This window comes from Apium graveolens, chromosome 10 (genome assembly GCF_009905375.1).
Source record: "Apium graveolens cultivar Ventura chromosome 10, ASM990537v1, whole genome shotgun sequence".
Lineage (NCBI taxonomy): Eukaryota > Viridiplantae > Streptophyta > Magnoliopsida > Apiales > Apiaceae > Apium > Apium graveolens.
In genome coordinates, this window is record NC_133656.1 from 205,982,514 (window position 1) to 205,996,035 (window position 13,522).

The 13,522-nt window shown below is 31.0% G+C and overlaps 1 protein-coding gene and 1 long non-coding RNA gene across 5 annotated transcripts; both read left to right on the top strand.

Moving 5' to 3' along the window:
* Positions 1–454: 454 nt before the first annotated feature.
* On the top strand, positions 455–1,657 carry LOC141692333 (uncharacterized). The gene is made up of 3 exons (XR_012562805.1): positions 455–694; positions 883–1,036; positions 1,644–1,657. It is a non-coding gene; the product is annotated as an uncharacterized LOC141692333 (long non-coding RNA).
* Positions 1,658–3,275: 1,618 nt separating this feature from the next.
* Positions 3,276–6,014, top strand: LOC141692332 (uncharacterized). 4 transcript variants are annotated; one of them, XM_074497128.1, is made up of 7 exons: positions 3,276–3,363; positions 3,483–3,527; positions 4,540–4,781; positions 4,986–5,073; positions 5,369–5,435; positions 5,521–5,585; positions 5,662–6,014. In XM_074497128.1, the coding sequence occupies exons 1-6, from the start codon at positions 3,344–3,346 to the stop codon at positions 5,572–5,574; spliced, it is 516 nt and encodes a 171-aa protein (XP_074353229.1). In that variant the 5' UTR covers positions 3,276–3,343; the 3' UTR covers positions 5,575–5,585; positions 5,662–6,014. The 4 variants fall into 4 exon arrangements, with proteins under 4 accessions (XP_074353229.1, XP_074353230.1, XP_074353232.1 ...); XM_074497129.1 differs by having other exon boundaries at positions 5,521–5,575; XM_074497131.1 differs by having other exon boundaries at positions 3,277–3,363; positions 4,535–4,781; positions 5,521–6,014.
* Positions 6,015–13,522: the final 7,508 nt, after the last annotated feature.

The following is a 13,522-nucleotide window of genomic DNA, read 5'->3' on the forward strand; positions in this document are numbered from 1 at the left end:
CAGAGTCTACAGTTTAAATGTGGGTTATCTTGGTTCACGTGGTTTGCAGACTATTGCTTGATCCCGTGAAATTTACCTAGTGCACACTCGAGCGGTAGCGTCTGCGAGTTCCCTACAATAATAATAAAAAAGCAATGCATTATTTTTAAAATATTCATTATAATTATACATATTTATATTTACATTTCTTTAATTTAGATATTAATATTTATAATAAATATTAATATTTAATTAAAAATATATTTATTTCATGTATCTTGTGTCGTGTTGTGTATCTTATAATAAATATTAATATTTAATTAAAAATATATTTATTTCATGTATCTTGTGTCGTGTTGTGTATCTAGAAGTAAATATAAAATCGACACAATATCTCAGTCGTCGTGTGTCGTGTACCTTTTCGTGTAGTGTATTCAAAATACAAACACAAATACTAAATTTTGGTGTCGTGTTAAAAATTGTCAGCTTTAGCAGGAGGAGTTGTATAACTATATTTTTTCTTCTTTAAAACAGGCCGGAGTGGAGTGGTCGCTTCGGTTGTAAAACAGAAGCACGTATATATCGGCCCAGTTTGTATTTGCTGGGAATGTATTGCTCTGGGCCTGGGTTGCTCAATTTCTTTTCAGTCGAAAACCGGTGTCTTTCACTTCAATTAGCAAAACCGCAAAGTTTCGCTCAAACACTGAAAAATCAGGTATTCTAAGCTCTCCTGGCGCCTGTGTGTGTATCATCTATAATTATATTATTCAAAATTTCATTTAAAATGTGCGGTTTTAATATGCCCGTGTGATGTTTGATGTTTGTGTTTGATTATTCTAGGGTTCAGATTTTTATATGTGATGATGATTGTAAAATAATTGAATATATGATATGATATTGTAGAAATCAATGAAGATAATTGAGTATTTCTCGCTTACTCAGGGAGTGAATTAGTAGTAGTTAGCAAAAACAATTGCGGCGAGGAAGCATAATTGGGCATAATTGGTTTGATGCTACAGAGTTGAGACATCCTAAAGCATTGGAGAGCTTTATAGCGGTCTCTACTAATTGCAGGATGATATCTTACTGGTTACGGTTTTGTAGTTTTAAACATTCAACACCATTACCCAGGGTTGAGTTTTAGTTTAAATTTGTAGAAATGGAATCAAAGGGACAAATTGAAATGATGATGTTTTTTATTTACTTTTGCTGATTAAAACTTGTATATAATTACCTAGAATATTACAGAATTTAATATAAATATGTATTAAATGCATTTTACTATAGTTACTATTCTTGCTTCATATTTTATGCAAAATTCATGTGGTACAGCTAGTAGTGAAATTATGTTATGTTTTCTTGACATGATTCGAGAGGATTTGAGCATTTGTAGACATATAAGCATAGTCTTCATTCCTTTTCTTTCCTAATCATACAGCATGATTTTCCGTTAAGTTCCTTGCATTCAATTTCTTTCAACCAACAACTTTAAATATTTTACCTTTAATTTACTGTATTCTCCTCTCCTCTTGTCCCGTTTGTGTACCTAATAATCTGATTTACTCAAGGTGTCTGCTACACTTCTTTGGTTTAGCGTTTTGTTTAAGAAATGCGAACTAAGTTATTTTACTTGACACCTGATGTTCCTTTGTTTCAATATGTAGTAAACATGAAGGTGCGATCATCAGTGAAGAAGATGTGTGAGTTCTGTAGAACAGTTAAACGACGTGGCCGTGTATACGTGTTATGTACAGCAAATCCAAAGCACAAGCAGCGCCAAGGCATGTCTACATTTGCATTTGAAGGCCCACTGCCTCCAGTGTATGCATCTTGTTCATTGTCTTTTCTCTCCATTTAAAGTTGCTGATCTCTGTGGTATATGGATCTGAATCATGCATGTGATTGTGTTTAATGTCTTTACAACTCTGCCAAGTCTCTCGAACCAAAAGTATCTTTACCTCGTCCTTGTCCTTGCTTTTTAATCTTGTGAAATAATAGCAATATAAACAGGTCCTTGTAGACTTGTGTGAGAACCTAATGCTGTGGTTCAGGCTCTTAGCAGACCGGGAACATGAGATAGTTTAGTGGGTAAATGTGTAATAAAAAGTGGTAATGGTTTTAAACTTGATTAGAGGATCATTTGCAGTGTAGTGGCGTAGCGGGCATAACAACTATTCCAAAATGTAACTACTAGGTCTGTCTGCTGATTTATTTGAACGGAATAAAAGTATAACTATCTTATTATACCAGCTTCTGTGCTTGACTACTATTTCCAATGACAAAACACCTTCCAAAAAGTATATGTGCGTGTGTTTGTCTTGATAAATGTATATTTATATGTTTATTGATATCTGTCTAGGTCATTAACGGAGACATTCATCAAGCAGGAGGCTTCAGTTGATCACAAATTGATTGCTGGTCTGCCTTCTTCTATACCCAAAAACAGCGAACCTTTGATGTCTGGGTGGAGAGCAGGCCTGGCATCTCTCCTCTTCGGCCAGAATAAGCAGCAGTAAATCATTCATGAAGCTCAGGAGATATTAGCAGAGGTTGTAGGAGGTTATTTGATAACTTATGTTGTGCTGTGGCGCATGCTGATCTTTAGAATTCTGCATCGTACTAGTTATGCTTCTTTATCTTCCATAACAGCACCAGTCCTGGACTGTAATTGATATTGGTCGCGTTTCTCATCATTATTGAGTTCTTATAAACACTTGGGACATATATGTTAATCCATGAGTTTCTAACAATTGACCTTTAAAATGGTTAATGGAATTGGACATATGACACTCTGTCTGTGAGGTGTTTAGCAACTTTTGATTATGTACAAGGTCATGTTTGGCATCGACCCAAAGTTTTGGGTCACTTCAGTGATCATGAAGTTAACCTAAAAAAGTTACTACCAATTATAAATAGTGAAAACAAGATAAAAACAGCAATTACAGTGGCACAAATCACCATTAATTAATAATATTAGTATGATTCATCTTAATCACAGTAGAGGACTGATAAATTATTGATTTTATTACTTATTTAGAATACACCTCTATTTATTTAGTTGCAAGGGAAGGAAATTAGATGTGGGCAGAAAAGTACTCGGATTTTTTTTATTAATTTTCTTTTTGTGTGGGTGACCATGGTGCGTGTGTGTCTCGTAAAAAGAAGGCCATCTTGCTTCAGAAAGTTCTCAAAAGAAAAAGGAAAAAAAAGTTCCCAAAACGAGAAAAATGATGATAAAAACTTTGAAGAAAAATAAATAAATAAATAAATAAATAGTAAATAACAGTAGGAACAAACTGAATAGCAAAGGCAAACAACAAATGTTTGACATTTTGGTCAAATGTATTATTATTATTATGGTTGAATGTTGAAGAAGCTCCTTTGGTCGCCTACTTGTTCCTTAATTCTCTTGAGATTTATCCAGTTTTGTTCACATGATCTAACCTTTACATACGTTATACGTATACATAAACTAACCTCACCATATAATTATGATTTGTCAGGGTTCTTTCACTGACTGGATCAATCACTTTCTTCATTACATGGGGGTAAGTACTGATCTCTCTCTCTCTCTCTCTCTCAAATATTGTTAGCAGACGATTGTTTTCATTTTTCTTATTTAATTAACAAAAGATTATTATTGTTTTTAATATATAGCAGAATTAGGGTCAAAACTGTTTAGTTGTTGGTTCATTTTGTATTTTTGTTTAGTTTTTAGGTGGGTTATTATTTAATCAGCTTGGGGATACTAAAAAATTATCTTTATATCTTTCGAATGTTTTTGGTTGATGTTTCATTATTTGCCCAATTGTTTGTAGTGTAGACGTTAATGATGAAGAATTAGATGGAACTTGGTTGCTTCTTGTGATTTTGATGAATTTGTTGTTTGACTTATTCATACATTACGCCATTATTGTTCTACTCTTACGATATTCACTTATATTATTCATAAAATTGACTTGTTATCTTTGCAATATGATCTATGAGCTAAAGGGTCAGTTAAGGTTGGTTTTATTGGAATTCTAATTTTGGTAGAAGTAACGGCATACAAGATGTACTACCAATATAGAACTACTTAAAGGGATCTGGAATGGTCTGGCTTCACCTCTTCTGATTTATTATTACTCTGGATTCTGGAAACATGGTACTCATAGTTCATCACGTAGTTTGCTCAAGTGGCATTTGGACTGGTGCCGCTTATAAGTTGTTCTTAATAATTTGCCTTGGTGATTCATAGTTCAGCAAATATTATAGTTATTCTGTTCCGTAGTAACTAGTAAGAGTAAGAAAGTAAAATACTGAATAGCTACGTGAAAGTGGCCGGTCACGTTCAAAGTTTTTTAGCTTTCAAATACAATGTCAGAGCTACTCAGTCAATTCATTTCATATGGAAACTTATATAGGGAGAAAGTATTATTCTTTTTTTTTTAATTTCTTTGCCAAATTTAATAAGCATTTTTTATTTTCTTTTGTGTATGGAAAAAGTATATTGTTGTCACAAAACAGTTTAAGATATACCTTTTTTATCATGCATACTAAACCTGTATTGTAACAGAGCAGAACTTGCTTTGGTTGCTGTAACAAATCAAAACCAATTATTAATGCGGATGAACCATCAAAGGGTCTAGCGATTGAAGGCCAAACAGTAAAAAAAACTGGTATATCAGATGATTTTTGGAGCACCAGCACATATGACCTGGATAACAGTGCATTGCAGTCTCAGAGAAGCTTATCATCTATCAGTATCTCAAATCAAAGTGTCACCGGAAGCACTAGCAACCATTCCGAATTCGTAAACCATGGTAAGTATAATTTTCTATATATATTTTTCAAAAGTCTTTAAGTTGCAGAAAGAATTCAGGTTATATCTAACAACCATCAATAAACTTATTGTGGACACTTGTGCAGTTGTGTTCCGTAGTAACTTCATTATTTTCTTGTTTGTTCATAATTTTGTTTCTGTCCTTGTATTAGTGTGTATTATATTTAAGATCTTCTGATAACAGGTTATCTTCGGTGGAAGCAGGCGAGGCTTCAGTGGACTGAAACTAAAAGTTCAGAGAATCAACCAAAAAAGCGGGATCCTGTTTTGAGGTTTGTTCTCTGCCATAGGTGTCACTTTTAAGAGTCATAAGTCTTACATGCTTAATTTTTTTTTAGATAGGAGTACTGTATAAAATTAACTTGGAACGAAATTTCACAGTTGTAATTCTTTACCATTTGACCTGTACGGTGTCATTTAGAAATTTGTTATAAGAAATGATATCTGATGGTTTGCCTTCTCCATATGCCATAGCTACAGTAAGTTACACCTCTATTTCCGTAAGAAATAGGTCTTCTAGTTCTATTGCTATACATGTCCTATATATCTAATATCTTGTTCTTGTAGTTGGAATGCAACTTATGAGAGCTTGCTAGGGACTAACAAAAGGTTTTATAAGCCAATTCCTCTTTCTGTAAGCACTTCAATCTTGCTAGATTTGTGTGGGGGTTTGTGACATATGCAAGCTGCTACTAACTATAAATGTCTCTGATTGACAGGAAATGGTTGCTTTTTTAGTAGAGAGATGGGAACAAGAAGGCTTGTATGACTGAGGTTAACTTTGGTGTGTGACAAAATATATGAAGACTTTTATATTCAAAACTTTCTGTAAGTTTTAATTGAATTTTCTTGGTGTATAGCTGCTTAAAGAGGAAAACTATACAGTATTGGAAAAATGAGCTTTTGGGAGGGCAATTGCAAGTCATGCTCTAATCGATAAAATATTTCAGCAATGAAGATGGCTTTTTAGAAGTTCGGTTAATTTGTCAGATGTACATGAACAGATTAGTTGGTGTTTTCTCTTTTCTTAAAAGTATTTACAGAATTCTGGTGTTTATACGGTCATCAGTTATGAGTTTGGCGTTTTGCCAACGTTGTTAAACTTGTACAAATATGCTTAACTTTCCCTAGATATTACATGGTTCAGTTTGTATGTTTTGCTAGGTAAGTACTTTTCGTCCACTTCTGAACTCAACTTGATTATTTTAATTCTGGTTTATATCTATATGTCGACCCCCTTTATTTAAACTCTTCCTAATAATATACTCGGTAGCATTAAAAATTTAAGATCATTTTTATTTGGGGTAAAAATCCTTCTTAGGTTCTACAGCTTATTACACACATTTTCTTGTAAACAACGTAATTTTATTTATCTATTTTAATTTTTTTGTGACTTTGAGAGCGTACGCCATGACCTTGCACAACACTTCTAGTTTTACCTTATGGAATAAAATTAGATAAGCAATTGAAATGAATCTTTATTATAAGATCCTGACCTCTAATATTTTAAAATTTTAGATTAGTTGATTACTTGTAGTATCATAACTCGGGCGAGTAAAGGACTCAAGTTGTCATACTCGGTGTTCTCAAAAATTCATTGTGGACACAGGTAAGGCCTCTCACCCAATATTTTGAGATTTTATATGAGTTGTCTATTGATGTTTTTGATACTACAACAATGCTTTACCTAAAAATGATGGCCTCACTGTGATGACGACTGTACATTACAAGCATGGGATTTTGTTGCAGACTAAGTGCCCGTTTGGGAAATTTTAAAATAATTAACTTATAACTTAAAATGATTAAGTGCGAAATAAGAAATAAGTGATAAGTTGATAAATACTTATAAGTTCTATAAGTGTTTGGATAAATTTACCTATAAGTCAGAAGTTTTTTTACTTAAATGAATTAAAATAAATAATTATTAAATACAATTATCTTAGTTCATGAATCTTAAATTAGAAAATATTTAAAAATTTATATTTTAAAATCAAAACTTTAGAAAAAAAGTGAAAAAATGAAAATAAGTCGGAAAAAAGCACGTTACTGCCAACTTTCCACTTATCAGCTAAGTTGGATTGACAAACACTCATCAATAAGTTTTTACGAGCTTATAAGCTATAAGTAGCTTATAAGCTAGTAGCCAAACAGGCTCTAAATATAGAAACAATGACAAAATTAACCTATATAAATTATTTTTTATTTTTATCAAAGCAACTCCTCCCAGTAATATGGCCAAATTTAGCCCTTTGGATGGCTCTTACAAATGCGTATCAGGATTCAATATCCCCTCGTTCTTATTTCATTCTCCACAGGAGAGTGATGACCTAGTCCACACAGCCGTGCTTGAGTGCCAGGTATTTGACAGAACATGACATATCCACATTTTTTTTATGTATGTGTTAAATGTGTTTATATATATTGGGGGATAATTTATGGAGAACTCGAAATTATTATTTGAAAAATATATTTTATATAATTTATTTTATTTTTCGTCATATATAGTTATAAATTTTATTGAATACGCAGTTGCACAATTTTTTTATTTAAAAATTATTGAAATTTGATGAAATAGTTTAAATTGGTTCGGTAATAGAATTACAGTAAAATCACATTTATCCAAAATTATTTTACGGTTGAATTAAATTTAAAATTAATATTCTTTTCAAATTTCAATTGCTAAACTTTTATTATATTTATATATAATTATAATTTTATATTAACCACAAATTTATTCTATAATATAATCAAAATTCTTTACGGTTCTCTATATAAGTGGGTTCTATAGTCAAAATGTAAAAAAAACATTAGCAAAAAAACTTTAATTTTTATTTATAAGATTAAATATTGTAGATGTAAAAGAAGATTGAAAAATGTCATATACTTAATTAAATTTTAATTGTTATCTAATAACTCACTATAAAGTATGAACATTGAAATAAAAATCATGTTAATAGAAATAAACATTTTTATTGAAACTTTGTCGGCAGTTGTATTGAAACTTTTCTATAGAACTTGTCACCATTATCAAAGTTCTTTTAAGGAGGTAAACTCTTAGTTATAAATAATGATTTAAATAACTTCATAAAAGTTAGTTATTGATTTAATTATGTACACTATTCCATTTTCTTTTTTTCTCCCAACATATATAGTACTATAAAATTCAAATAATGATTCAATTTTTAGATAATTAGTTTATATATATAATAATAATAATAGCTATTGAATTGATTTGCACTTTTATCCATAGAAATTTCTAGAAATTGTAATTTATAAAAATATTATTAATAAGTTTGCTTCAAAAAATGCTAGAAGAACAATTTTTGAATAACTTATTGCATTTGTTTACTTTTTTTAATTTTTTAAACTTATCAATTAATTTTTATTATGTAAAAAATTATTTTATTCAATTTTTATTATTTCAAATATTTTTATATTTTTAAATCATTAAGAAACTTTTTTAAATTTTGAACGGCACTCAAGATCTCAATTACTCTCTCATGTAGTCACTCTTTTGTTTGCAGAATTGAGTCATCCGAAATGTACGGTATAATATATAACTAATATATATATATATATATATATATATAAATGGATTTGGCTTACTTAGATTTCTTAAAGTAAGAATCATGAGAATTGTTGAATTTTCAGGTTTAAACTGTTGATCTTTTGAAAATTGAAATTTCAAATTTAGTATATAATAATTTGGTGCAAACTAAAAGTTTCAAATTTTGTGAAAACAATAAACAATAAATTTGAACTGCTCTATCTATCAAAAATAACTCTGACTTCAACGGTTTTATTTATTTTGAAAACTCCAAAATCATAAATATATTATAAGTAACTCAAAACATGTACTCAAAGATTATATACCAAAATATCTTACATCTCCCGGATCATATACAAATATATATAAAAATAACCTCAAAACATATTAATCCAATAACACAAACCAAAAATCCATACAACATCGTTAATTATTGATAAGGTCAAATCTGACCAGTTTCAGAGAATGTCAATTTACTCTATTAAGATCAATCCGAACAAAAAAGTATGAAACACGAGAATCGCAGACAATCCAAGATCTTTCCAAAATGATAAAGAACGTAAAAAACAAACGAGCAATGAATTTGGAAAATAAATAAATGCGGACTACAGAATGGAATCAGCCCCCTGATCAGTTCAACATTTTACAATTTAAGACATTTGAAGCATGGAATATGACAACAGAATGTAAAAGAAAAACACAGATGTCGAAAAGATATTTCTGAAATAGTATTGCTCATAATATTTGAACAAATTTTCAATTTACTATTAATTTACGAAGTTTGGACCTACAAGCAGAACTTAAACCCACCAAATCACACAAAAGGCATATTTTAGCATATTACAAGCCGAATTTCTAGAAAACGCAAAGAACGAAAAACAAATATAATCAAATTATTTTTTCAACGAGGATAAAATCACAATAATGCAATGAACAAAGAATAAGATGTGGATTTGACAATATGCACACTATGTACATACACGAATTCGAATACGAAAAAAAAGAGTATTTGAAAGATATTTGTACCTCGAATTTAGTGATTATGAATGCTAACCAAATAATTTTGTTATGCCCAAATATGGATATGGGCACTAAATAGATCCATTATCATAATTATTAATAATATTGGGCTTAATAAACAAGTCCAAAAATATGGAGAAACTTTCATAATTTATATATGAATCAAGACCGTGTACTGCATGTTGACCAAAACTTCGCTGGATGACACGTGAGAATATGTAATGGAGGATAGTCCTATCCACCTCTTAATAGGAGGTGACACCTTCCTACCTCTTATTAGGAGGTGAGTTGTAACACCTTACCTTTTTAACAATAAAGCTACACAATATAAACAAGTCTAAATTATATTAAACTGCAATTGTATAGCAAAACTGAATAACATAATTAAAATCCATGGTCTAATCCTCCAATAATAATAAAAATAAATGTAAAATCCATTAAAAGATGTTCTCGAATTTATTAAGTCCAGTAGGCTGAATGTCAACTAAATACTGGGTGTCGTTCATCACTCTTCTCGCTTTACTTGCGGAAGGGAAACAACAAAGAGAGAGCCGAATGCTCAGTACTAATATAATTTAAATAATTTAGGAAGTATAAATACGAATAGATTGTGTCTTACCTGCACATATTTAAACCGAAAATGACAAAAAGGTCAACAATATAGTTTTGAAGCAATTTATCAATATTTATCGAATCAATGGGATAACAATTTAATACAATTGAGCTAACAATGAATCATAAAGCAAGCTTGAATAACAAATAAGGTGTGTACAAATACGACTCTCTCACATAAAACTATACTCGCTAAACTCCAATCACCAGCGAAGTATAGGACAATGGTTCCTTCCTCAGTAATCCAGAAGAAGAAATAATGAAGGCAAAATACATCCTAATAATACAATAACGATCATGATCTAATCATATCTCATACCCTAGATCCGAGCTCGTATACTCACCCAGCGATACGAGTTGGTGCCTATTTCACATTTACTCTGAACTCCATGTGAACATTGTCTGTTATTAACCCACACATATCAGTCTAAGAGCCCAACAATAAGGTTACAAAGGTTGCTTGACTCGTTGCATGAAAATTAATAAAGTAAAACAGTGTCCCAAAAAAATGTAAAATAATAATATAAACGAGTCAAGGCATCAATATATCCAAGAATAGGGAATTCGAAATGAAAACGAGAATGCGTACAAATAGGTACATATTGAGAAAAATAAACTCACAATTTTAGAAAAATGGATCAACAATAAATTTAAAGAATATCTTATTATTCAAAAAAAGAAGAGAAAACTAGGAAAATTCGTACGATATGATAGAGATCAGACAAATTCCAAAATATTCAGAAAATCCACTGAGACTCCGGCGTGCACTACTCTTTATTCATATCGAGCTTTATATTATTCTAATTTATTACTTCGGGCTAAATTAAATATAAGCAGATTAAATATAATTTTTACGATTTATAAAACGTGACTCGGGTTAAGATAAAATAATACCATAAATCCCCCTAAAAAATTATATTAATGAACATGGATAAACAAAATAATATATTTTACTTATAGAGGATAAAAAAATATATTATACAATTGATTCAGGCTAACACAAAACTAAAATAAAATGCAATTCGGCTAGCAAAAATAAAATCATATATACTAATTAATAAATCTAAAACAAAATTATCTTATTGATCCGGACTTTAAAAAAAATAAAAATAAACTAAAAATAATTAGTTTGATTCGGTCAGTGTATTGGGCATTGGGCTAAAATAAAATAATGTAAACCACTGATCCGAGATAAATCAAATCAATATTACACTAAGTATAATTCGTATCCTATTGATATGAACGAAAAAATTAAATTTTAATTAAAACATAAATATATATTTTTAAATACACATAGACTAGAGCCGACAATATCATACACGACACGATAACGACACGAAAATAACGAGTTTGGTTTAACTTTTTCGGTACACGAACACGAAAGTACACGAACACGAAATTGCACGAATAGATTTAGTGTTGGTTTTGGTTTTACCAGCAGGTACACGACACGAAATGAAAGTACACGAAATAAATAAATATTTAAATATGTATATATATTATATAAATATTTAATATATAAATTTTAACAATTGGGCTTTGGCCCATTTAGATTCTGGGCCACAATCTTTAATCCTTGGTTTGTTAAACTACAAATCGTGTAAATCGAGGCAGACAAAAGTCACAAAACATTAAACTTTAACATTTGGGGTTATAGGGTTTCTACTTCTTCGTCTCTTTCAAACTTGTTTCAATGTCGCCGCTCTGAGTTCTATTCTGTTAGGTCACACTCACTGTAGAGGGGGTGAATACAGTGTATAATACAATCAAATCGAACTTTAATATCGTAAGTAACAGAAAACAAACTTTATTGAAACAATAAACTCTGTTACAGTATGGAACTGTTACCTCTCAGTGATGAACAAATATCACGAGAGCTGCTAGGGTTACAATGAATAACCTTCTCGAATAATGATAACACTTTTAGTGTAAACCCTATGTATGTGTTTATATACTACACAGTTACAAGATATTCGCTAATTGATATGGAATATAATTCCGCTTCCTAAAATATATCAATCAGATATCTTTTCTTCCAAGTATTCCATTATTCACGGAACTCCTTCTTCATGCATATCTCTTCTTATGTTTATCTCGATCTTCTTTCCTTTAATCAGCTACTTCCCTTATCTAATCGTCCTTCAACACTTAAGTTCTGATATCCAACTTCTAATGATTATCTCCTGATAATATAAGTACTGATATCCTTAAGTCCTGATTTCCAGTATAAGTACTGATTCCCAGTTAAGTACTGATTTGTTCTGTTAAGTAAGATCTGAAAACTAAACATAAAACATATTAGCCATGACATTATCAAATATATCTAACAATCTCCCCCAACTTGTAAATTAGCATAATATACAAGTTTAACAGATATTTGATTATGTCAAAAACATTACGTACAAATGCATGAGAATTAGACTAGATAACTACAACTTACAGTCCTTAAAGCTTTACCAATATTTAACTTCTGATAACAACTTCAGTCTGTACAAATATCAAAATTTAAGCAGTTGTAGATCTTTGACTTGGCTTCATTTTCTGATCTCTCTGATGTCAGGAGTTGTTCTGAGATAGTTCTTCAACAGACATCTCTCAGCATATCTAAGTTCATCAATCATTCTCCTTTTGGCATCTTTAAGCTCTGCAGTATCTTCACCAATTTGAAAGATTGCAGCCCTGAGATCATTAATCTTTGCTTTTCTTATATCCTGATCAAGTCTGGTCAAATAAGCTTTATCAGACTCAAGATTGAATTCCACAGCCCTGTACCCTAGAAAGGTAGTTATAATTTGAGCAGAATTGAGCTTCATTTCAACTATATCATCCTTGTGATCTCTGTACTTTGAAACATAGATGCTGTCAGACTTAACAGAATAAAGCCTTTTCTGTCTCTGAATCTGATTCTTCAAATAGTTTGCAGCAGTTCCTGTTATTCTGTCATCCACTTGAAGTAAGAATAGTACATGCTACAGTTCTTCAAAATACTTCAATGGAATGACATTTTGCCTTATATGATAAACCCTACCATCTGTCATGAAGTACAACAAGATGTATTCTTTCAAGTAGGTATGGTAAACCATTTGTACAGATTCCAGTTGATTCAATCTCTCAGGAGTTGCTCCAATACCCGGTTCACTCAAGGAAGTTGGATCATTGATAGTGTTCTGTATTCTTCTTTCATCAGCACTTCCCAATCCAGTTTTATCTCTTGCTTCCTTTCCAGTAACTACTCTAGCTTCAAAACCACTTGCAGCAGTCTTTAAAGGTTGAGTCTGTTTTGCTTTAGTGAATCCTGATAGGAGTGTCTTTGGTCTATCTTCTGATATCAAGTTAACTTGAGCTATGTCAGAGGTTACTTGCTTCTTCAAAATATCAGAACTCACAGTTTCTTGACTCTGAACAACTTGAGCCATGTCAGAGGTTGTTTTAAGAACTTTTCTTGAAGTCAGAGCAAGATCATCCTTTTTATCAGTAATTTCTTCATCCTCAGGAGGCACATAAACTTTGATAGGTTCACCAACCTTTTCTTTACCCTTGGA